At 44.6% G+C, this 26,009-nt stretch overlaps 1 protein-coding gene across 4 annotated transcripts in view; it reads left to right on the forward strand.

Annotated features, from left to right (window-relative positions):
* The window catches only part of BTRC (beta-transducin repeat containing E3 ubiquitin protein ligase), a 314,397-nt gene that overhangs the window by 134,253 nt on the left and 154,135 nt on the right, over positions 1-26,009 (forward strand). For 3 of the 4 annotated variants that reach the window (XM_073555795.1, XM_073555794.1, XM_073555796.1), the window contains exon 2: positions 12,367-12,444. The exons of the other annotated variant lie outside the window; for it this stretch is intronic. In XM_073555795.1, the coding sequence (XP_073411896.1) occupies positions 12,367-12,444 (78 nt within the window). The remainder of the gene's footprint in view (positions 1-12,366; positions 12,445-26,009) is intronic. 4 annotated transcript variants of the gene reach the window in all.

A 26,009-nucleotide genomic window follows, 5' to 3' on the forward strand; every position in this document is an offset into this window, starting at 1 on the left:
ATCAAATCAATACAAAATGTGTAGTACCCAGCTGCTGTCACTACAAGTAGGTGGAGCAGATCGGCACGTAAAGGGCCCGTTACACATAGCGATATCGCTGTAACATCACCGATTTTGTGGCATAGCAGCGATATCGCTATGTCTGATACTTACCTCTGACCGGCTCCCCCGCTGCTCATCGCTGGTCGCGTGGGAACGTCTTGGACCATTTCTCGTCAGGCGCTTCCTGTGGCGACGCGTGGACGCGGGCGGGAGGACGTCAGGATCACCGCGTCTGACAGGTAAGTAGCGACCCCCGACCCTTGCTATGTCGCTGGTGAGATCTGCCTGTGTGGCAGGTCACTACCGACCACTTAGCGATGCACCAGCGATCCATATCGTTGTCGGGATCGCTGGTGCATCGCTAAGTGTAACGGTACCCTTAGTCCTTCCGTCCGGCAACTGACATCGATAACAGCTGTTCATCAGTGTTAAAGTAATGGATAAACTCTTTAAGGGCAGTGCACCCTAGGAAAAGTATACAAAACAGCTCTTCTCGAAGGATAAAAAGCTCTCTGTATGTCTAACGAAGTCATGCTTCAAAGCGCTTGGTTAGTCAGCCATTTCCTGTAAGGAAAGAAAGCGATTTCACTGGTGCCTCCTATGCAGGTTGCAGCCCTGTGAGTCCTTACCTTTTAACATTGACCAGCCTCGCAACGATGACATATTGGCCAAACCAGACACCCATCTACGGATTGCTATTATAGTCTACTTGCCACTTGTCGGTGCAGAACAATGGCTGAATTTCATAGCCTAGATCTATCTCTAGGGGGCGTCTCAGCCAGCAGCAATAAAGCAGTTGACAATTTCTGACAAAAATTGACACAAAAAGGATCTCACCAAAACAAATGTATACACAGCAATAGGTGGAATTAAAACATAACTTTTAATCTACTAAATATAAGACCTAATAAACGTGTCACCCAAAGTGAATATTTTTATAACAATTGCCAATTCAGTATAGGGTCCCTATAACAAGGGAAACCAACTAAAAGCATTACAAAGGATGTAAATTGTTGCCCAAAATAGTCTGAAAAATAGGCAACAATATATCTCCAGGATACAGCAATAAATCATTCACAGTTTAATGTCTAAATGCCATAGCCTAGTTGCACACATATGCTAAAAAAAAGGAAAACCAAGAAATGGCTGCATGTATGAGCTAAAAGGTGAAACATAAATAAGGAACTGTCTCACTGCAGAAAAGTAGAGCTGGGCGTCATCAGAGATCCTGAATCCAACAACGGTCCCTGGTAGGAGACGATGGGAAGACAATACCTTGTCAAATCCCTATGGGGCTAGCAGTAATCTATTCCCCAAAACTCCCGCCCTAACAAGGGCAGTCCACAGCTCACCCTATAATACACATGCCCTGCACTTTCCCTAAGAAAGGGGAGGAAGAGGAGTATCAGCCAGCCAAGCTCTACTTTGCACTGATGACAGACAAATACTCTGTTACGGGCTGGGTGGTGGAACCACTGTGCCATGGACCAAGGAGAGCATGGAGGGGTGTGACTAAGCGAAAACCTGACGCTTCGCTAGAGCCCCTGATGGTAGGGTTAGATGTGGATCCGGATGGATGCCAGGTGCTACTCCAGGATGGACCTCTAACGAACGACAGATGATCTCCAGAGGCAGGTATGGTTGGACACGGCTGGTATACAGGCAGGTTGGTACCGGTAGGTATTGTTAGGGACGGCGGAGCGCACTAAATAATAAATAGGAAGTGCATTCGCCGCTCGGGGTCCACCGTGCAGAAGGTGTTACACTGCTGCTACGTAATGGCGGACACTCAATATGGCGGTATATATCACACGCAGGTTGAACGTCACCCGGTGTGCACTGGGCGTACTCTGTTGATTCACAGAGGCGCCAAAGCAATAAACATAAGTACCGAGCCTGTTGGACTCACAGGTCTCAGCAGAAGGTAGGCACGGTATATGGTCACAGGACTGGGGACCAAGACACGGGGTCTAGACCTACCGTGCGTATGGCATCGCTGCATACTGCAGCGCGGCGACTGACACAGCCGTTATATGACAATGCCCAGGAGGGGGCGCACTGTCGGACGCTAGTTCTGTGGAGATATGCACTGTGGCCTGATTGCGTGCCACTGACTGGTGCTGACTCTAAGACTAAGTCCCTATCCACACACATAATATCGGAGGGAGGGGAATCTTAATGAGTCATTTGCAGGTTCATGCATCCGTCATCATTCACACAGGTAGCAACTAGAGTCTATACTAGAGCATGACCGAGCGGCCATGCAAACCTTTTATAGTCGGGACCTTCCGGAAGCTTCCAGATCCCTGAGATGGACCAATCAGATCTGGAGAAGGACCTAGGCATGTGACTCCCGATCTCCAATGGGAGATCGTCTCGTGAGCATGCCCAGTAGAGCGACGGAGGGACTTAGCCTCTGGAGTGGCTTGCTGCAGAGCAGCCTGCATTGTTATCGCTGACCCATAGGTGGCAGCAACAGCCAGACCCACAGAGCAGGTCTGGGCAGAGCGTCTGGACCGGCGGCGCTGCTGAGCAATCTCCTCTGCGGTCGATAGATAATGGGAGACCACAGAATGTGAGGCTCTGGATTCCTGCTGTGCCGCTGCAGGAACCCAACGCCTAACAGGTACGGCTGATATCCAGGCAGCTGTTGGCAGACACGGCTGATATGCAGGCAGGTGCTGGCGGGCACGGCTGATATTCAAGCATGCAGGTGATAACGGTCACAGCTGGAATACACAGAAAATATGGGCAGACAGGTACTATACAGATAAACTGACTGTGAGGTACTGGGGACCTGAGAACTAGCAAGTGTGCAGACTGCTGACATAAGTTGCTCAGGCACCTCCCAACAGGTGGAGGTGCCTTAAATAAATGTCTCCTTGCTATTGGCTGTGGATACTTTAGGAAGGCACACGCTGTCCCTTTAAGAGACTGGGAGCTTGCGCCCAAAGCACAGTGTCCAGGAATCTGTGAAGATTGCGCAGACCACAGGCAAAAGAGGAATGAGGAGGATATGCGGGACGGGCATCGTGTTGTTGAGCGAGTCGGCAACTAGCAATTCTACACACTACTGTCCTAACGCGTTGATCAGGCACCTCCCAACAAGTGGAGGTTCCTTTAAATAAGTGTCTCCTAGCCATTGGCTGGGGACACTTTAGCACTGCACCCTGTCCTTTTAAGAGACCAGGAGCTTGCACTCTAAACAGTGCCCAGGGTTCTGCAAGCATTGCTCAGACCCTGGGCAACAAAAGGAGTAGGAGGAGCAGACGGGCATCGTGGCCATGAGTGAGTCGGCGTCCCTGCTGAGGGAAGGAGGTAGTGTGCAGGGACGCTGATGCTACGTACCCAGCAACATAGTTCAGTGTCAGACTTGGCCAATAGCCCAAGTCATGTTTGGCAGCATGGTGGCTCAGTGGTTAGCACTGGGGTCCTGGGTTTCAATCCCCACCATGGACAACATCTGCTATGAGTCTGTATGTTCTCCCTGTGTTTGCGTGGGTTTCCTCCAGGTACCTTGGTTTCCTCCCACGTTCCAAAGACATACTGGTAGGGAATTTAGATTGTGAGGAGCCCTAATGGGGACAGTGATAATGTCCGTAAAGCGCTGTGGAATTAATGGCACTATATAAGTGAGTAAAATAAATAAATGTTGAAAAGCCTATTAAAGTTTTGGACATACAATGTAAATATCTTCATAAACGGTACTTTACTTTTGGGAGAGAACTACTGGAATTGGCCTTTATCCCTGCGGAGACTTACCGGTAAGACGTTGCTGAAGAAAAATCATAGAATCGTAGAGTTGGAAGGGACCTCCTGGGCCATCTGGTCCAACCCCCTACTCAAAGCAGGATTCGCTAAAACATCCCAGACAGATGTCTGTCCAGCCTCTGTTTGAAGACTTCTATTAAAGGAGAGCTCACCACCTCTCGTGGCATCCTGTTTCACTCATTGATCACTCTGTCAAAAAGTTTTTTCTAATATCTAATCTGTCTCCTCCCATTCAGTTTCATCCCATTGCTTCTAGTCTTTTCTTGTGCAAATGAAAATAAAGATGATCCTTCTACAATGTGACAGCCCATGAGATATTTGTGGACAGCTATTAAGTCTCCTCTCAGTCTTCTCTTTTGCAAGCTAAACATTTCCAAATTCTGCAACCTTTCCTCATAAGACAGGGTTTGCCGACCGGTCACTATTCTGGCCGCTCTTTTCAGAACTTGCTCTAGTTTGTTGATGTCTTTTTTTAAAATGTGGTGCCCAAAACTGGACACAGTATTCCAGATGAGGTCTGACCAAAGAGGAGTAGAGGGCAATGATGACTTCATGTGATCTAGACTGTATGCTTCTGTTAATACATCCTAGAATTGCATTTGCCTTTTTTTGCTGCTGCATCACACTGTTGACTCATTCAGTCTGTGATCTATTAGTATACCCAAGTCTTTTTCACATGTGCTGTTGCTTAGCCCTATTCCTCCAATTCTGTATATGCTTTTTTCATTTTTATTGCCCAAATGTAGTACTTGGCATTTTTCCCTGTTAAAAACCATTCTGTTAGTTGCTGCCCACTGCTCCAGTTTATTTATATCTTTTTGAATCCTCTCTCTTCTCTAGTGTTAGCTATCCCTCCTAGCATGGTGTAATCAGCAAATTTAATCAGTTTACCCTCAATTCCTTCATCTAAATCGTTGATAAAGATGTTGAACAATACAGGGCCCAGGACAGAGCCCTGTGGTACCCCACTTGAGACCTTCTTCCAACTGGATGTGCAGCCATTTACGACCATTCTTTGGGTCCGATCACTAAGCCAGTTATGAATCCACCTAACAGTTGCCTTGTCCATTCCATACTTAGTCATTTTTTCAATAAGGATTGTGTGAGATACTTTGTCAAATGCTTTGATGAAGTCAAGATATACTATATCTACAGCATTTCCCTGAGCCACCCAATCAGTAATTCTGTCATAGAAGGAAATTAAGTTAGAAGTTAGTCTGACATGACTTATTAGTTACAAACTCATGCTGACTCTGTTTAATCACTTCATTCTTATCCAGGTACTTACATACATGTTGTTTAATAATTTGTTCAAAGATCTTTCCTGGTATAGAAGTCAGACTCACCGGCCTATAGTTGCCTGGGTCCACCTTCTTCCCCTTTTTGAAGATAGGAACAACATTTGCTCTTCTCCAGTCTACTGGGACTTCTCTTGTTCTCCAAGAATTGTCAAAGATTATGGAGAAGGGTTCAAAAATTTCTTCTGCTATCTCCTTCAGCACTCTGGGGTGTAATTCATCTGGACCTGGAGACTTGAATTAATTTAGGTTAGCTGAGGCTATGTGCACACAGAGTTTTTTGGCTCTGCGGATTTTGTAGTAAAAGCCGCAGGACTAAAGTCCTGCTGTTTATCTGCGGTTTTGCCCTGCGGTTTTACACCTCATAACGGATGAGGTGTGAAACTGCAGCGTTTCTGCACTAAAGAATTGACATTCTGCGGATTGTAAACCGCAGCAAAACCGCGCGGAAAAATCCGCAGCATGTGCACTGCGTTTTTTTTATTTCCATAGGAAATAAAGGTATTGTACAACGCAGCAGAATCTGCTGCTGACCCGCAGCTGCAGAAACGCTGCGGATCCGCACCGTGTGCACATACCCTAAGTGCTTCCTCACTATCTTTCTGTTTATAGATATCCTGGTTTCTTCTATTCCTTTAATAGGACAGTGAAGAACAGTTGATGTTAGTTTCCTTTCTGAGAGAAAACAGATGCAAAATAGTAATTTAAAAGTCCGGCCTTCTCAACATCCTGGTTTACCAACATTTGATCATTTTCATCCTCTAGAAATCCTATAGTATCTATGACTTTTCTTTTACTTTTGACATATCCCCAAAATCCTTTATTATTGCTTTTGACGTCTCTTGCAAGCCTCAATTCATTGTCAGGTTTAGATAATCTGATTCGTGCCCTGCAGGTTCTGCAGACAGCATTATATTCTTCTTTAGATATGCCTCCCTCTTTCCATTTAATAAACATTTCTTTCTTCCTTTTTAGCATGTGCTTAAGTTCTGTGTTCATCCATGCTGGTTTCCTTAAATGCTTCCTATTCTTCCCTCTTTTCGGAATTGTTAACAATTGTGCTTTGAGAATTTCATTTTTCAAGATTTCCCATCCTTCCTGGACATTTTTGTCTTTAAGGATATCCAGCCATTGGATCCCTCCAATTCTCTTTCTGAATCCCTTAAAATCTGCCTTTCTGAAATCTAACCTTGACGTCTGAGTCTTCACAGGTCTTCCTCCTCTAGTTATCCAAAATTCTAAAATAGCATGGTCGCTTCCTCCTAGGGTCCCACCCACTTTTACCTCCTCAACCATTTCCTCCCTGATTATAAGGATTAGATCCAAGGTAGCAGTTCCCCTTGTTTTCTCCCCTACCTTTTGGGAGATAAAGTTGTCAGCAAGAGAGGATAAGAATTTCCTTGACCTGTTAGTTTTGCCTGAGAGAGATTCCCAACAAATGTCTGGATAGTTGAAATCTCCCATGACAACTATGTCATATTTTTTGGAGAACTTGGTCATTTGATGCATAAAGAGTTCATCCATATCTTCAGCTTGCACAGGCGGCCTGTAGTAAATGCCTACAATGGTGTCCTTTCCATTGTTCTGTCCTTGTATTCTTACCCAAACAGTTTCCACAGAACTCCCAGTCTCTGAAGCTTCAATCTCTGTGCAGATATACGCGTTTCTAACATACAATGCGACACCTCCTCCTCGTTTATCAAGTCTGTTTCTTGCAAATAAGTTGTATCCTTCTAGTCTTGTATTCCAATCATGTGTATCGTCCCACCAAGTTTCAGTGATTCCAATGACATCATATTTCTTTTCCTGTGTTAGTAGTTCCAATTCTCCTTGTTTGTTGCCCATGCTTTGTGCATTAGTATAGAAACATTTTAGTTTGTGATTGGTTTCTCTTTCTCTAATATTTTTATTAATTAGATTCTTTCGTCTTTGTTCTTCCTTTCCACTTCTAATAGCAGAGTTCTCAATAGCATTTGTCTGGTGTATGGCTTTTTCTGGTCTTTTGCTTCCCTTCCCATGTTGTTCTAGTTTAAAGCTCTCCTTACAAGTGTAGCAAGACGACTTCCAAATACATGTTTTCCAGTCTTCGTAAGGTGCACCCCATCTCTAGCAAGTAGTCCATCGTATAGGTAATTCACACCGTGATCCAGAAATCCAAATCCTTGCTGACGGCACCATCGACGTAGCCAGTTGTTCACCTGCAGAATCTTACTCCACCTCCTTGTTCCATGGCCATCCACTGGGAGGATGGAAGAGAAGACCACCTGCGCTCCCAGTTCTTTCACTTTCTTTTCTAAGTCTTCAAAGTCTCTGCAGATGGTTTCCAGGTCGTTTCTTGCGGTGTCATTTGTCCCCACATGTAGTAGCAGGAATGGGTAGTCATCTGTAGGTCTGAAGAGTCCTGATATCCTGTCAGACACATCTTTAATTTTTACGCCTGAAAGACAGCACATTTCTCTTGAAGTTATATCCGGTCTGCAGATAGCGGCCTCTGTTCCTCTCAACAGGGAATCCCCAATGACCACCACTCTCCGTTTCTTCTTCACAACATTTTTCTTTCTCCATTCAGGAGGACTCTGAAGGTGTACAAGGTTGCGGTTTGCGGGCGAAGTCTTATCCTGATGTATTTCTTCATCGTTTTCCTGCGTGAGAGCCTGGTACTTGTTCCTGAGCAGTATGGGTGCTGACTGCCTCCCGATCCTCCTGCTTCTCTGGGTCACATTTCTCCATTCCTCTGTTTCTTCAGGTGCACTTCGAATTTCTTCTCTTTCTGTAACATGAAGAGATAATTCTGCTCTAAGAACTCTTCACCTTCCTTAGTGATCTTCAACATAGCTAACCTCTCTTCGAGATTTTGCAACTTTTCCTCCAACAGGGACATAAGCTTGCATTTGTGGCATGTGAAGTTTGGCTTTTCCACTAGTAGGTCTGTGAACATTTCCTCTCCTAAAGTTTTCAGCCAAAACCTTGTTGATAATCAGGTCTATGGAGGAGGTTGCTGCCAGCCATCCTTTTTGGTCTCTTACAGTACATGGCATTCATATAAAGGGAATTTGTCAGCATATTTTTATATATGGAGACAATGGTCTGCCTGTTTAGGTGCTTGTGGTCCAATAAAAATTATACCATTTTTGTAGAGATCTGATGTGCCAGTCATGAGAAATATAATGTACTAGCTGAAGATCCCGGCACTGCCCGGGCAAAGTAACTAACTATGGTTGGTTATAACAAATTATAATGATTATCTAATATATAAAGCTCAATGTGTGTGTGTGTATGTTTGTATGTATGTGTGTATGTCCAGGATTGGCATCTGCACCGTCGCAGCTACAGCCACAAAATTTTGCACAGTCACATGTCTGGACCCCGAGAGCGTCACAGGCTATGTTGTGAGGCGAAATTTTAACCCTGCGCATTCCAATTCACCAAACAATTTTGTGCCTATCTACATAATGGGGAAAAAGTGAAAGGAAAAGTGTTGGAGGCAAATTGACAGCTGCCAGATGTGACCAAGGGGGACTTAAAGAATGAGAGCGATGGCGCCAAAGAGTATATACCGTACAGTTGCTAAGGTGGGGCCCTGACATGGGATACTCACCACACACGGGGATATGAACACACACAAAATGCGCCACACACTACCACATGCTCCAACACATATACCACCCTCAGCACACATTTCACCACACATACACCAACCTCGCCACATAAAAGTCAAAACACAAAAGTCGCCACTCAAAACTCGCCACGCTGTCCCAGAGCTGTTTAACAGATGAAAAATGATCTGTGATTGGTTGCTATCAGCAACAGTTTTCTTTGTAAACCGTTGTGGTAACTGATGCCTATTATTCTTATCAATTCTATGGTGTTATCATCCTTCTGTAAAGCTGGAAATGGCACAATTTATTACCGTGCCAACACAGACCACCCTCTGACACAGACTGCAGGGGGAGCGCTGTATCACACAGTATAGGATTGGGTACACGGCTCAGCAGTCAGTATCACACAGGATAGGATTAGATACACAGATCAGCACACAGAATAGTATTAGATACACAGCTCAGCAGACAGTATCACACAGAATAGGATTAGATACACGGCTCAGCAGTCAGTGTCACGATAGGAATAGATACACGGCTCAGCAGTCAGTATCACACAGGATAGGACTAGATACACTGCTCAGCAGTCAGTATCACATAGGATAGGAATAGATACACGGCTCAGCAGTCAGTATCACACAGGAGAGGATTAGATACACCGCTCAGCAGTCAGTGTCACACAGGATAGGAATAGATACACGGCTCAGCAGTCAGTATCACACAGGATAGGATTAGATACACGGCTCAGCAGTCAGTATCACACAGGATAGGATTAGATACACGGCTCAGCAGTCAGTATCACACAGGAGAGGATTAGATACACGGCTCAGCAGTCAGTGTCACACACGATAGGAATAGATACACGGCTCAGCAGTCAGTGTCACACACGATAGGAATAGATACACGGCTCAGCAGTCAGTATCACACAGGATAGGATTAGATACACGGCTCAGCAGTCAGTATCACACAGGATAGGATTACATACACGGCTCAGCAGTCAGTGTCACACACGATAGGATTAGATACACGGCTCAGCAGTCAGTATCACACAGGAGAGGATTAGATACACGGCTCAGCAGTCAGTGTCACACAGGATAGGAATAGATACACGGCTCAGCAGTCAGTGTCACACAGGATAGGATTAGATACACGGCTCAGCAGTCAGTATCACACAGGATACGATTAGATACACGGCTCAGCAGTCAGTAACACACGATAGGATTAGATACACAGCTCAGCAGAAAGTATGACACAGGAGGGGATACTTGGGTAATCGTTTAGTTAATTTGTGTTGCAAATCTGTAGTGTTGAATATATGATGTGAATTGTTTTTATGTGCAATATAATCATTATAATTTGTTATAACTAAACACAGTTGGTTACTATGCCCAGGCAACGCCGGGCTCTTCAGCTAGTATATATATCCCACATCGTCCTGTCAGCCAGAGCCACCAGACTACTCCTCCTACCGGTAATATCCCACATCATCCTGTCAGCCATAGCCACCGGTCTACTACCCCCAATATCCCACATCATCCCGTCACAGCCGCCGGACTACTACCCCTAATATCCCACATCATCCCGTCAGCCATAGCCACCGGTCTACTACCCCCAATATCCCACATCATCCCGTCACAGCCGCCGGACTACTACCCCCAATATCCCACATCATCCCGTCACCAGAGCCACCGGACTACTACCCCCAATATCCCACATCATCCCGTCACAGCCACCGGACTACTACCCCTAATATCCCACATCATCCCGTCAGCCATAGCCACCGGTCTACTACCCCCAATATCCCACATCATCCCATCACAGCCACCGGACTACTACCCCTAATATCCCACATCGTCCCGTCAGCCAGAGCCACCGGACTACTACCCCTAATATCCCACATCATCCCGTCAGCCATAGCCACCGGTCTACTACCCCTAATATCCCACATCATCCCGTCACAGCCACCCGACAACTACCCCTAATATCCCACATCATCCCGTCACAGCTGCCGGACTACTACCCCTAATATCCCACATCATCCCGTCAGCCAGAGCCACTGGACTACTCCCCCTAATATTCCACATCATCCCATCAGCCTGGGGTCAGAACCAGAGCACTGAGTGGAACGGTCCTAACTTCCATACCGGGGATCCCTTTAAGAGGGGCCTGGGGTCAGAACCAGAGCGCTGAGTGGATTTGCCCTGACTTGCATACCAATGATCCCTTTAATAGAACCCTGGGGTGAGAATCAGATCGCAGAGTGGATTTGCCCTGACTTCCATACAGGAGGTCCCTTTAAGAGAGCCTGGGGTCAGAACCAGAGCATTTGAAGGCAATTGCCCTGACTTCCATACTGGGAATCTCTTTAAGAGAGGCCTGGGGTTAGAACCAAAGCCCTGGATGGATTTGCCCTGACTTCCATACCAATGATCCCTCTAAGAGGGAAGATGTGCCTATAGGATGGAGGATGTGTGATGGGTATATGGGCACGGGAGGGGGGATTCATTTCTGTTGTGCTCTCTGCTCCTTTCTGGGGGGCAGACAATGGCTGGGAGCTTATGTTCCCAGGGATGCTAGATTTCTCTCACCATATCAGTGTCTGCAGACGTGTTTTCTGGAGTGGGAAAATTGTTGCTCATAACAACCAATCACAGCTCAGCTTCTTTTAAACAGCTCTGGTGAAATGAAAGATGCCTCGTGATTGGTTGTTGATACACACACACATATTCATTTTTATATATAGACATCCATATGCAAATTAGATTGGAAGTGCACAGGGGTGTGTCAGTGCACTGGGAAGAAACCTTCCAAATGCATAGACACGCCCCCTAGTGCTTTTCCAGCCTAATTTGCATTTGGCTTCTACAGTAGATTTTTCATGGCTGGTACATCGGATCTCAACAAAGAAGGTATCCTTTTTATCGGCGGCCAAGCACCTATACAGCTGTTCTGCTACTTCCACATGTAAAAATGAGGCTGTCTGTGTAAAACATGGCTACTCCAGCTCCTCCATAGGCGCTTTTAACTTCTCTCTGCTCTGGCTGCTAAAGCCATATGTCTAAATGGCAAGGGGCTGCTTGAAAAATTCAGCCAACCCCCCTTTAGACTGCAAGGTATCGTGGTCACTAATGGGTTAAAGCGCAGAGTAAACCCGTGCAAGTCTTCTAGCTGGGTTTTATGAGTGCTTGGGGCTCTGAGTCACTAGAGGCCGTTGTCTTTGCTATGAAGTATTGATGGATTTGTGTTGCATGTAATTAAGACTTTGTGGCTAGCTTTTACTTTTTATTCTTTTTATTTATTTTTCTTCTCTTCTTCTTTGAGAAACAAAGGGACCTCGTTAATGACAATCGCGTCTTCCCGCGGTCCCATCCCTCGCTAGCAACAATTGCTAACAGTGGGGCGTGATCCTGCGAACGTGTAATAGCTGAACAATTGTCTCTGTTGTTGGTACACTTTATTTGTTTTTTTCAAGCTGAGCTAGAAAATAACAACCCCACCGCCATAGTGCGCCGGCTTTCTGTGCTGCGCCATAAAAAAGACACCCAGTGACCTGAAAGTGAGCAAAACCGTCCTGTGTAACGGCCTCCGCGTCGTCTCCTGTCCACTCGTTACCTCTGACCGTTTTATGGGATTGACTTTTCCTTCCTTCCCTGCAGACCGCCTCCGAAAGAGAAGATTGCAATCGAGATGAACCCCCCAGGAAGATTATTCCGGAGAAGAATGCGCTCAGACAGGTAGGCCACTGCCGTCATCGTAGTTTTCCCGCGGAGAGCCTTACCGATGTACAGGAAAGAATCTTTTACGGAAATTTCCTGAAAGTCGTCTCCAACTGCCCCATGTTAAGGGCACGTCAAAATTAACATGGCTTTTTGTGTTTATTTTTTATTGCCTTTTATTCTAAGTTATTAATTCTTGAGTCATTGTACGACTGCTAGGTCCCTATGACAACACTTCCGTTTGATTTCCATCAACTTCACGGTTGCTGGGTGGAATTTAGGGAGTCTGACATTTCATGCCATAGCTGGTATCTACCTGACTCGCATGTGCAATCGGCCGGTATCGTGCACCTGTCTGTCCTAGCCTAAAGAATAGGACGTGTGCAACTCCACCGGCCTCTGCGCACAAGCGGACATATCTTTACTCGATTTCAATGGCCCCGCTCACTACCTGATGCGTAAGCAAGTCAAGCCTGATCCCGCTTCATTAAATATGATGCATCTTTGGCTGCCTGCCCCTTGCAACTTTCAGCCACCATGTGCCTACATTATGTTCAACGGGTATTCCCAGCTCCAAGATCATATCCCGATATTTAGTAGATGGAGTAATAATAATGGCAAATGCCTCCAGTTAAAAATGTAGTATAGTTCTTCTGATGAGCTATGTCGCTTAGCCAATCTGCAGGTCATTGCTGTCGCTTAGGTACGACCACTCATATAGTCACAGTTAGTTTGTTTGTGGTCACAGCCTTGGATATCTAAGCTACTGCAATGACCTACACATGGGGTAAGCGACATAGCTTATCAGAAGAACTATACTACATTTGTAAATGGAGATATTTGCTAATTTTTGTGCATCCAATTTTGTAACTTGTTCACGCCCAAGACATTAATGTGAAATTAACCTCGTAATCGGAGTAGGAAGTTTCAGAAGATGTACAATATTGGGAAGCCATTAATCCTTGTTCCTCACTTTTTTAGGGAAACGGTTATTTTCTTGGGCAGAAATACTTGTGTATCCCCATATGCACAATTTATCGAAATGGAAGTAAACCAAGGTACAATATGAGCCCCATTAATCTGACCCTAGAACCCCAGTCAAACAATTGTTTTGTAGCACAATTTTAGGTTTACTTTGTGTACTCCTAGCACTATTTATGTATTGTGAAACTTTGTGACAGATCCATTTTAATATACAGACTGCACGCATTATTGAGTAGATCATAGACCTGATGAGACTGGTGTACTTACATTCTCAGAATGGCCGTTTAATCTTGATATTCAAATGAAAATTTTATTAGTGCAGCCATAGAATGAGATGTCGACGTCCAGGCTGCAGCATGTTCTGGGCAGAGTGAGGTTTCAGTAGCAGCAGCAGGGGAGGAGGGACACTGAGGAGCGCTCAGTAAGGGTAGGTGGGCAATGATTAGGTTTACTTTTAAAAAAAACCCAATATATTACTGAAGTTATATGTCTATATTCAATATTTAATAGTTTTAAAGTAAAAGGTAGACCTAACTCCATAGAGTTCAACCTATAGCCTAAAATGTTGATCCAGAGAAAAGCAAAACCCCCTTGAGGCAGATGCCACTTGCCCCATATTGGGGGAATAATGTCTTCCCAAATTCACATATGGCAAATGGACTAGTTCCCAGGATCATCGTCTCCAAAATTTACTACTCTTAACCTGTTCATGGAGGACTTTAACCCCTTCAACACCTTGGGATTATCCGTTTTTGTATTTTTCATTTTTTTTTTTCCCAGTGCCATAATTTATTTATTTTTTTTCCATCACCATGGCCATATGAGGGCTTGTTTATTTGCGGGAAGAGTTGTACTTTTGAACGACACCATTAATTTTACCATATGGTGTACTGGAAAATGGGAAAAAAAATTCCAAGTGCAGTGAAATATCAAAAAAAAAAAAAGGTGCAATCCCACAATTGTTTTTTGGTTTTTACCATGTTCACTAAATGGTAAAACTTGCCATCCATTATGATTCTCCAGGTTATTAGGAGTTCGTAGATACCATACATGTATAGGTTCACCGTTTATTTCTTTTATTTAACCCCTTTCTGTCATGTGACGTACTATCCCGTCCATGTGCCCTGGGACTTAATTCCCAGGGACGGGATAGTATGTCACAGCGATCAGCGGCGCCCACGTGGTGAGCGCCACTGATCGCGGCCGGGTGTCAGCTGATTATCACAGCTGACACCCGGCACAATGTCGCCCCCGACACGTTAACCCCTTGCATACCGCGATCAAACACGATCGCGGTGTACCGGGGGTTAAAGGGAAGCATCGGCAGGGAGGGGGCTCCCTCCTTGCTTCCCTGAGCCCCCCACAGCAGCGCAATGTGCAGCGCTGCTGCGGGGGGCTCCATCCCTGCAGGTCTCCGGATCCAAGATGGCGACGGGGACCTTCGGGGGCCTTCAGGGAGCTGGCTTCCTCTGTGCCTGCAAAGCACAGGCATGAGGAAGTCTGCGTCTATGCCTGTGACAGATCGCTGATCTGTCACAGTGATCTGTGATGTGACAGATCAGCGATCTGTCACAGGACAGTGATGTCCCCCCTGGGACAATGTAATAAAGTTAAAAAAAAAAAAAAAGTGTAAAAATAATTTTAAAAAAAATCGCTAAAATAAAAAAAAATTCCCTAATAAATTCTTTTTTTGAAAATAAAAAACAGTAAAAGTACACATATTTGGTATCGCCGCATCCATAACGACCCACCCTATAAAACTGTCCCACTAGTTAACCCCTTTAGCGAACCCCTTAAAAAATAAAAATAAAAAACTAAGCAAAAAATAATGATTTATTATCATACTGCCAAAAAAAAGTGCAATAACGTGCGATCAAAAAGACGCATATAAATATCCATGGTACCGCTGAAAACGTCATCTTGTCCCGCAAAAAACGAGCCACCATACAGCATCACCAGCGAAAAAATAAAAAAGTTATAGCTCGCAGAATAAAGCGATGCAAAAATAATTATTTTTTATATAAAATAGTTTACATTGCATAAAACAGCCAAAACATAAAAAAAGACCTAAATGAGGTATCGCTGTAACTGTACTGACCCGAAGAATAAAACCGCTTTATCAATTTTACCGCACACGGAACGGTGTAAACACACCCCCCCAAAAGAAATTCATGAAACGCTGGTTTTTGTTCATTCTGCGTTCCAAAAATCGGAATAAAAAGCGATCAAAAAATGTCACGTGCCCAAAAATGGTACCAATAAAAACGTCAACTCGTCCCGCAAAGAATAAGACCTCACATGACTCAGTGGGTCAAAATACGGAAAAATTATAGCTCTCAATATGTGGTGATGCAAAAACTATTTTTACAATAAAAAGCGTCTTTTAGCGTCTGACAGCCGCCAAACATAAAAACCGCCATAAATAGTAAATCAAACCCCCCGTTATCACCCCCTTAGTTATGGAAAAATAATAAAATAAAAAGAAAATGTATTTATTTCCATTTTCCCATTAGGGTTAGGGCTGAGATTAGGGTTAGGGCTGAGATTAGGGTTAGGGGTGTGTTGGGGTTAGGGTTGGAGTTAGAATTGGGGGTTTCCACTGTTTGGGCACATCAGGGGCTTTCCAAATGCAACATGGCGTCTGATCTCAATTACAGCCAATTCTGAGTTGAAAAAGTCAAATGGTGCTCCTTCCCTTCCAAGCTCTGCCATGCGCCCAAACAGTGTTTTACCCCCACATATGGGGTATCAGCCTACTCAGGACAAATTGCAAAACAACTTTTGGGGTCCAATTTCTCCTGTTACCCTTAGGAAAATAAAAAATTAGGGGCAAAAATATCATTTTGTGGAAAAAAAATGATTTTTTTTTCCACGCCTGGGCGTTATAAACTTCTGTGAAGCACTTGGGGGTTCAAGGTGCTCACCACACATCTAGATAAGTTCCGTGGGGGGTCTAGTTTCCAAAATAGGGTCACTTGTGGGGAGTTTCAATAGTTTAGGTACATCAGGGGCTCTCCAAACACACATGACACCCGCAGACCAATCCATCAAAGTCCGCATTCCAAAACGTCACTACTTCCATTCCGAGCCCCGACGTGTGCCCGTACAGTAGTTTTCTCCCACATATGGGGTATCAGCGTACTCAGGACAAATTGGACAACAACTTTAGGGGTCCAATTTCTCCTGTTATCCTTGGGAAAATAAAAAAATGGGGACTAAAAGATCATGTTTGTTGAAAAAATACGATTTTTTTCATTTTCACGCCCGGTCGTTATAAGCTTCTGTGAAGCACCGGGGGTTCAAAGTGCTCACCACACATCTAGATAAGTTCCTTGGGGGGTCTAGTTTCCAAAATGGTGTCATTTGTGGGGAGGGTTTCCACTGTTTTGGTACATCAGGGGATTTCCAAACGCGACATGGTGTCCGATCTCAATTCCAGCCAAAAACGTCAAATGGCGCTGCTTCCCTTCCGAGCTCTGCCATGCGCCCAAATAGTGGTTTACCCCCACATGTGGGGTATCAGCGTACTCAGGACAAATTGCACAATAACTTTTAGGGTCCTGTTACCCTTGGAAAAATGAAAATTGGGGGTGAAAAGATCATTTTTGTGGAAAAAATATGATTTTTTAATTGTACCGCTGTACGTTATAAACTTCTGTGAAGCCCTTGTGGGTTCAAAGTTCTCACCACATATCTAGATAAGTTCCTTGGGGGGTCTAGTTTCCAAAATGGGGTCAATTGTGGGGGGTTTCCACTGTTTAGGTACATAAGGGGCTCTCCAAACGTGACATGGCGTCTGATCTGAATTCCAGCCAATTTTGCATTGAAAAAGTCAAACGGCGCTCCTTCCCTTCAGAGCTCTGTCATGCGCTGAAACAGTGGTTCCCCCCACATATCAGGTATCAGTGTACTCAGGACAAACTGCACAATAACTTTTGCAGTCCTTTTTCTCCTGTTACCCTTGGTAAAATAAAAAAAATTGAACCTGAAGTATTTTTTTTGTGAAAAAAAGTTAAATGTTCATTTTTTTTAAATATTCAAAAAATTCCTGTGACGCACCTGAAGGGTTAATAAACTTCTTGAATGTGGTTTTGAGCACCTTAAGGGGTGCAGTTTTTAGAATGGTGTCACTTTTGGGTATTTTCTATCATATAGACCCCTCAAAGTGGCTTCAAATGTGATGTGGTCCGTAAAAATAAAATAAAGGATAGAATCTCCAGCGCTGGACTTCAGTTAAAAATTCATCATTTATTATAAATTATAAAAATCGGACAGAAAAAAGTATGAATAAGGCAGGGCTGTGGAGTCGGAGTCGGAGTCGTGGAGTCGGAGTCGGAGTCGGTGCTCATTTTGGTGGAGTCGGAGTCGGAGTTGGAGTCGGTATAAAATGGACCGACTCCGACTCCTAAAATATATAATAAATTGGGTACAGTAATTCAATGCAGGATGTGCTGAATATTTTTTCATAGGAGTTTGGGAAAGTTATGAAATGTCCTATAAATGGCTGTTATATTCCTGATCTAAGGCTACATTCACACACAACGTTTTTCCTGTGTTTTTTGAGGATACGTTTTTCAGCTGCAAAAGCTGATCATCTTTTTAAAAAACTGCATCACCTGAAAGGTTTTTGAGCTCATAGATAATGTTTTCAATAGCAAAAGCAGATTAGAAATCTGCTCTATCTATATATCCATTTATCCATATCTGTCTATCCATATCGTATCTGTACCAAAAAGAATGAAAACCGGGTAGTACACCAATATATATTCTGTTCTATCTAAATATCTTGATTATTGGATCATAAAAATGATTAAATGTCTGAGGTTCACATTGTACTACAATACATTTTTCACTTAAATATAAGCAATATGTGTGGGAGTCGGAGTCGGAGTCGTGGAGTCGGAGTTGGAGTCGGAGTCGGTGTAAGGGAAATTGAGGAGTCGGAGTCGCAGGTTTGGCTTACCGACTCCACAGCCCTGGAATAAGGACATACAGGCAGATGGGGTCTCTGGTGGTCTCCAACCAACGCGTTTCGACCTAGAAGGTCTTACTCATGGAACCATGAGTTGGAAAATTGCGAAATTTTAAAAATTTTCGCCAAATTTCCGTTTTTTTCACAAATAAACAAAAGTTATATGAATGAAATGTTACCACTATCATGAAGTACAATATGTCACGAGAAAACATTGTCAGAATAACCGGGATCCATGGAAGCGTTCCAGAGTTATTACCTCATAAAGGGACAGTGGTCAGAATTGTAAAAATTGGCCCAGTCATGAATGTGCAAACCACCCTTGGTGGTTAAGGGGTTAAGTGATGAAAAAAAATCCCAAGTTTTTGCAAAAAAAAGAGCCATTTTTTGCATTCTATTTCAATTTTGCAGTGACAAAAACAGCGTAATTGTGACATTTTGACTTTTTTTTTTTTTTTTACTACGTCGTTTACCGATTAGATTAAGGCTATGTGCTCACGTATGCAGGAAATTTCTGCATGAAAACCGGACTTCTTCCCTGAAAACACGCGTTTTTTTTCTGCACGTTTTATGCGTTTTTGTCCACGCGTCTCCAGTCTCATAGAAAATAACTAAAAACACGGACTTTTCCGCAAAATTAATGAGCATGCTGCGTTTTTTACCGCGATGCGTTTTTTTCGTGGGAAAAAAGCGCATCAATATGCACCAAAAGTGCGGAATTCTTTACAATGAATGGGATGCTTCTTTTAAGCGATTTGTAAGTGTTTTTGCCGGTAAAAACGCTTAAACGCAAAAAAAAAAAGCTTACGTGTGCACACAGCCTAATTCTTTTTATATATATCGATAGATTGGGCGTTTCTGAACTCAACGATACCAAATATGTGTATTTTTGATGACTTTTTTAAATTTTATTTTGAATGGGGCTAAAGGGGGACAGTTTGAACTTTTTATATTTTTTCCTTTTTATTTTTTAAATTTTTTTTTTTTATTTTTCAGGTTTTCATTTGCTTCAGTAGTCTGTGATCATCTGATGGTTTGTGCTACACTTAGCAGGAATACTCATCTGCTATGAACGCCGGCCACTGGTCCGTGCTCATAGTAGATTTGCAGTAACGACCACATGGGTCTCCTGCAGATCATGTGATAGGGGTGCCAATGGGTGGAGCTAGTAACATGCTTCTGGCGCGGGCAGGTTAAATGCCGCTGTCAGAGATTGATAGCGGCATTTAACATGTTAACAGCCGCGAGTGGATCGAGATTCCACCCGCGGCTGCAAGAGGTACATGACAAATCAAGCTAGACATGTCACTGAAAGCAAGTATCACCAATCAAGCTGTGACTTGCTTACTGTGGACACCTCATACAAAGAGAGCAATCACTGGAGAAGGAAATCCGTGGTCGGGAGAATAGAAGGAATATGGCGAAGAGGAAGACCAGCAACCAGTTGGCTGACACTATCAAGATATTGGCAGAGCAGGCCCTGGTGGACCTATCTAGGCTTGAGAATCAGCCAAAGACTATATTTAAAAATTAAAATGCGGGTCATGAGACCCCTGGTGGGTCCGTACATTGATAGTCCATGCACAAACCTTATAATACACACGTGTTTTCAGCTTGGTGCAGCACTGCAGAAATGTAGAGTATGGCTAGTTTCACATTAGCGTTTTTTTGTGCTGCGCTTCATTCGCAATAGAATCGCATACAAAACCATGCAATTTAACCAGTTTCTAGCCATGTTAACTCTTAAAATGCATGCGATTTTAAACGCAGGCATGCGCATGTCCATGCGCACGCCTGCGTTCCCATAGACTGTAATGTGATTTTTTTTGCGCATTCTGTGCGTAAGCGTGCGCATGCGTTTTCTTTGAGACAGGTCGGACGGACCAAATATGGAACAGGTTGCGTCCAGCGCGCCTAGGCGCACACTACAAAAAAACTCATGCTCACGAAAACGCATACGAACGAGTGCATACGCTAGACCATGCGCCCCCATGTTAAAGATAGGGGCGCAGGACGCATGCACATTTAAGCGCACGAAGCGTAGCGCTAAAAAACGCTAGTGTGAAACCAGCCTTAATTCACAGTCAGTACACCAGTCTCATTAGGTCTAAGAAATTTAATTTATGCAGCTTGTGTTGTGAAAGCAAGCGTGTTAAATATTTTATTTACCAGTGTATTATTGAAGGATCGTGATCAAATGTAAGCCTGGAACAAACGAGGCTTCTTCATGTAGACCCACAGACTACATCGCTTCATATTATTACATGAGAGTCCCAAAATGGGTTTCATCTGATCACAAAGCTCAAAAACAATTATAAGTTTTGGCAAGTTTGAGAGAAGCCAACATGTTTTTTTTGTGTTAGGTTATAAATTAATTTTAATAGGCTGATCCAGATGGTTCATTTGGAAAATGGATGGTGAGATCTGCTGGAAATTAAACTAAATTTATCTGCATCATACTTCAAAGTGAAGTGAGAGCGAGCGGCGCACATTAAGGCCTGCGCATACAGATGGGCTAGCGGGTCACACGCGGGACTAATTGGATTCATTTGGAAAATAAGTGATTGGGTTTTTGGATCATCGCTTGGATGGGAAATTCTCTTCTAGCCTCTTTTTTTTTTTTTTTTTATTCTTCTCCATTGTGAATAATTTATAGTTTTATATTTATAGATCATTCTACATTTTTCTCCTTTTTGATTTATTATATGTACAATTAATCCCCTCCGTGATAATAGTCACATTACTGTGTACCTTCAGAATATGCAAAGACAAAGCACGATGAACTGAACAGTGCCCTCGGTATTGTAGACTTACCTGCTATACAGTGCAGTGCCTCTGTGTGTCCTACAGACTTGTTTTAAAGGGGTAGTCCACTATTTCTATAATGATGAGCTATCCTTAATATGGGTCGGCAAGATAATGTTGGTGAGTGTCCAGTACTCTGTGTTAGCACCGCTCCCCGGCTGTACTCACCGCTCCCGCTCCTGGTCCGGCTTCCTCCACAGTCTCTGCCTTGACGCGCGCCCCCGCTCTGCCCGCTTTCCGGCAGCTGGTCTCCCGACGTCCTCCTCCACTTCCCTCGGCCGCGCGCATGGTACCTCTGCGCACGCGCCGGAGGGTTAGATCGTGCTCCTATGGCAGTCTGTCGGCGTGACCTGCTCGGACCTCCGCCCGACCTATCAGCGCCCTCCACTAGGTATTTCAGGCCGTCCTCCCCTAGGGGAGGCGCCTGACTATTGAGTTATTGTCTCTTGTGTCGAGGCTGCTGTAGCAGCTGCTATCCTGTTAACCCTCTGTGCTGCCTGCCTTTGTGCTCCCTGTCCCTGTGCTCCCTGTCTCTGTGCTTCCTGCTGTGCCATCGTGTTATCGCTGTGTCTCCTGCTCCTGCCCGCTGTTTAACCCTCTGTGTCCTCTCTCCTTTTAGTGTTGCTCCCTTTCCTGCCTCCTGCTGGTCCCGCCGTCCCACCTTCCACTCCTTCCGCCTACGGATCCCGGTGTACCCGTCTCCTCCTCGGATCTCCCACTACTCCTCTTCATCGCTCACCCTCTTGAGCCGACCCCTGGTCCTGGCTGCCTTGGCGCTTGAACTCTCCGAGTCTGTTCCCTAACGATCCCTGTATAGGGGTCGGTCCACTTGGTGCGCTCGCTCGGGGAGGGTTCGGCGTCACGGCCCAGTGGGTCCACTCTCGCTTCCGGCACCCGAAGTGTAACACTCTGTATCCCCACGGACCAGCTGAAATCACCTCTCGGACGCTGCTGGATGTGAGCAGCGTGTGGACCGCATGGTGCTGTGCACGGTCTAGTGGCCACTGCTGGGTACTGCAGCTCAGCTCCTGTCGAATTGACAGGCTGCTATCTGTGAGGCTTCTAGGAAATATTGTATTACCAGTAGAGTAAGATTACAAGGTATACAGTGGCCTTACCAGGACATCTGCATTATCGTCTGGGGTCATATATCTTCTGAAAAGACACATATATGTGCAGGTATGTGCAGACGCGTCGTCAGAGCCGCTCAGCTCCTTACAATTAGGTCCATATATATTTGGACAGAGACAACATTTTTCTAATTTTGGTTCTGTTCTAGACATTACCATAATGAATTTTAAACAAAACAAATCAGATGCAGTTGAAGTTCAGACTTTCAGCTTTCATTTGAGGGTATCCACATTAAGATTGGATGAAGGGATAAGGAGTTTCAGCTCCTTAACATGTGCCACCCTGTTTTTAAAGGGACCAAAAGTAATTGGACAGTTGACTCCAAGGCTATTTCATGGACAGGTGTGGGCAATCCCTTCGTTATGTCATTCTCAATTAAGCAGATAAAAGGCCTGGAGTTGATTTGAGGTGTGGTGCTTGCATTTGGAAGGTTTTGCTGTGAAGGAAACATGCGGTCAAAGGAGTTCTCCATGCAGGTGAAACAAGCCATCCTTAAGCTGCAAAAACAGAAAAAACCCATCCGAGAAATTGCTATAACATTAGGAGTGGCAAAATCTACAGTTTGGTACATCCTGAGAAAGAAAGAAAGCACTGGTGAACTCATCAATGGAAAAAGACCAGGTCGCCCACGGAAGACAACAGTGGTGGATGATCGCAGAATAGTCTCCATGGTGAAGAGAAACCCCTTCACAACAGCCAACCAAGTGAACAACACTCCAGGAGGTAGGCGTATCAATATCCAAATCTACCATAAAGAGAAGACTGCATGAAAGTAAATACAGAGGGTTCACTGCACGGTGCAAGCCACTCATAAGCATCAAGAATAAAAAGGCTAGACTGGACTTTGCTAAAAAACATCTAAAAAAGCCAGCACAGTTCTGGAAGAACATTCTTTGGACAGATGAAACCAAGATCAACCTCTACCAGAATGATGGAAAGAGAAAAGTATGGCGAAGGCGTGGTACAGCTCATGATCCAAAGCATACCACATCAGCTGTAAAACGCACCGGAGGCAGTGTGATTGCTTGGGCATGCATGGCTGCCAGTGGCACTGGGTCACTAGTGTTTATTGATGATGTGACACAGGACAGAAGCAGCCGAATGAATTCTGAGGTATTCAGAGCCATACTGTGTGCTCAGATCCAGCCAAATGCAGCCAAACTGATTGGTCGTTGTTTCATACTACAGATGGACAATGACCCAAAGCATAAAGCCAAAGCAACCCAGGAGTTTACTAAAGCAAAGAAGTGGAATATTCTTGAATGGCCAAGTCAGTCACCTGATCTCAACCCAATTGAGCATGCATTTCACTTGTTAAAGACTAAACTTCAGACAGAAAGGCCCACAAACAAACAGCAACTGAAAACCACCGCAGTGAAGGCCTGGCAGAGCATGAAAAAGGAGGAAACACAGCGTCTGGTGATGTCCATGAGTTCTAGACTTCAGGCAGTCATTGCCAACAAAGGGTTTTCAACCAAGTACTAGAAAAGAACATTTTATTTACAATTATTTAATCTGTCCAATTACTTTTGGTCCCTTTAAAAACAGGGTGGCACATGTTAAGGAGCTGAAACTCCTAAACCCTTCATCCAATTTTAATGTGGATACCCTCAAATGAAAGCTGAAAGTCTGAACTTCAACTGCATCTGAATTGTTTTGTTTAAAATTCATTGTGGTAATGTCTAGAACCAAAATTAGGAAAATGTTGTCTCTGTCCAAATATATATGGACCTAACTGTATGTAGAAATAAACGGCGCAAGACATATTTTTTTAATTTGAGCCATCAGCTAATGGGGTTGTCCATTGGAGAGAAAAAACTTAAAAAAACAAACAAACCATGATCGTTACACAGGATAGAGAATATCTTGCTGATCGATGAGGGTTCAATGTCTGGGACCACCTCCAATCGGCAGAATGGGTGACTTGACCCCTTTAGGATGGAGCGGCAGTGCGCATGCTCGACCGCTGCTCCATTCCTTACTTTTGAGTAGAGTTGAGCGACTTTGGTCGGATCGGGTTTCGTGAAAGTCGGATGAAACTGGTCCGACTAGGGCAAAAAAAAGTCGGAGTTTCGTCCGAAACCTGACCCCAATGCATGTCAATGGGAAATAAAAGTCGGCATTGAGCGGATGACATTCATCGACTCAATACCGACTTTTATTCCCCATTGACTTGCATTGGGGTCGGATTTCGGACGAAACTCTGACTTTTTTTGCCCTAGTCGGACCAGTTTAATCCGACTCAAATTTTGTTTCATTCGGGTTTCACGAAACCCGATCCGACCAAAGTCGCTCAACTCTACTTTTGAGGTTACTGAGCGCTGCGTTCGATTCTTTTTGGCAGCCCAATGAATAATGAAAGGAGCGGGAAACTGAATGTGTTTGGGAGAAGCTATGATAGGAAGATCTTAAGATCAGTCAGCCTGACTCAGAGAGCCAAGGATTGATTTATGCATCACAGACCTTTCCCTGTCCTGGATCTCCTCATACCTTTCTGACCGCACATTTAGCGTTTCCCACTCCCACACTACCTCCTCATCCCGCTCTCTCTCTGTTGGAGTTCCCCAAGGCTCTGTCCTGGGCCCCTACTTTTTTCCATCTATACCCTTGGCCTAGGACAACTCATAAAGTCCCATGGCTTCCTGTACCACCTGTATGTGGACAGCACTCAGATCTACCTCTCTGGCCCAGATGTCACCTCTCTGCTGTCCACAATCCCGGAGTGTCTTATCAGCCATATCCTCCATTTTCACCCTTCGCTTTCTAAGATTCAATGTAGACAAAACTGAACTCATTATCTTTCCTCCATCTCGTGTATCTTCCCTACCTGGTCTATCTATTATGGTAAACGGCATCACGCTCTCTCCTGCACCTGAAATCCGCTGCCTCGGAGTAACTCTCGACTCTGCCCTGTCCTTCAAACGACACGTTCAAACTCTTGCCACCTCCTGTCGCCTCCAACTCAAAAATATTTCCAGAATCCGTCCCTTCCACAGCCCTCAATCTACTAAAACTCTTGTACATGCCCTCATCATCTCCCGCCTTGACTACTGCAACACTCTCCTCTGTGGCCTCCCTGCATTCTCTTGCACCACTCCAGTCTGTCCTCTACTCTGCTGCTCAACTAATTCACCTCTCTCCTCGCTACTCCCCGGTCTCTCCTCTATGCAAATCCCTCCACTGACTCCCAATTCCCCAAAGAATCCAGTGTAAACTGCTAACACTGACCTACAAAGCCAACCTGTCCTCTCCCTATATCTCTGAACTAACCTCCCAATATCTTCCCTCACGTAATCTCCGGTCCTCCCAAGACTTTCTACTCTCCTCCACACTTATTTGTTCCTCACACAACTGCCTCCAAGATTTCTCCCGAATATCTCCCATACTCTGGAATTCCATGCCTCAACACATCCGGTTATCTACCACCCTCGGATCCTTCAGACGGAACCTGAAAACCCATCTTTTCAGGAAAGCTTACAGCCTGCAATAACCATTCTGCCGCCTCACCACCGCCTGAGCTGCCGCCTCACCACCACCAGAGCTGCTGCACCCCCGACCTTCTGTCTCTTCCCCACTACTCCGTAGAATGTAAGTCCGCAAGGACAGGGTCCTCTCCCCTCTGTACCAGTCTGTCATTGTAAATTTGTTTACTGTTAATGATATCTATAACTTTGTATGTTCTTTGTATGTA

This window comes from Dendrobates tinctorius, unplaced genomic scaffold, assembly GCF_039654945.1.
Source record: "Dendrobates tinctorius isolate UK_male_01 unplaced genomic scaffold, ASM3965494v1 ptg000230l, whole genome shotgun sequence".
Classification (NCBI taxonomy): Eukaryota; Metazoa; Chordata; class Amphibia; order Anura; family Dendrobatidae; genus Dendrobates; species Dendrobates tinctorius.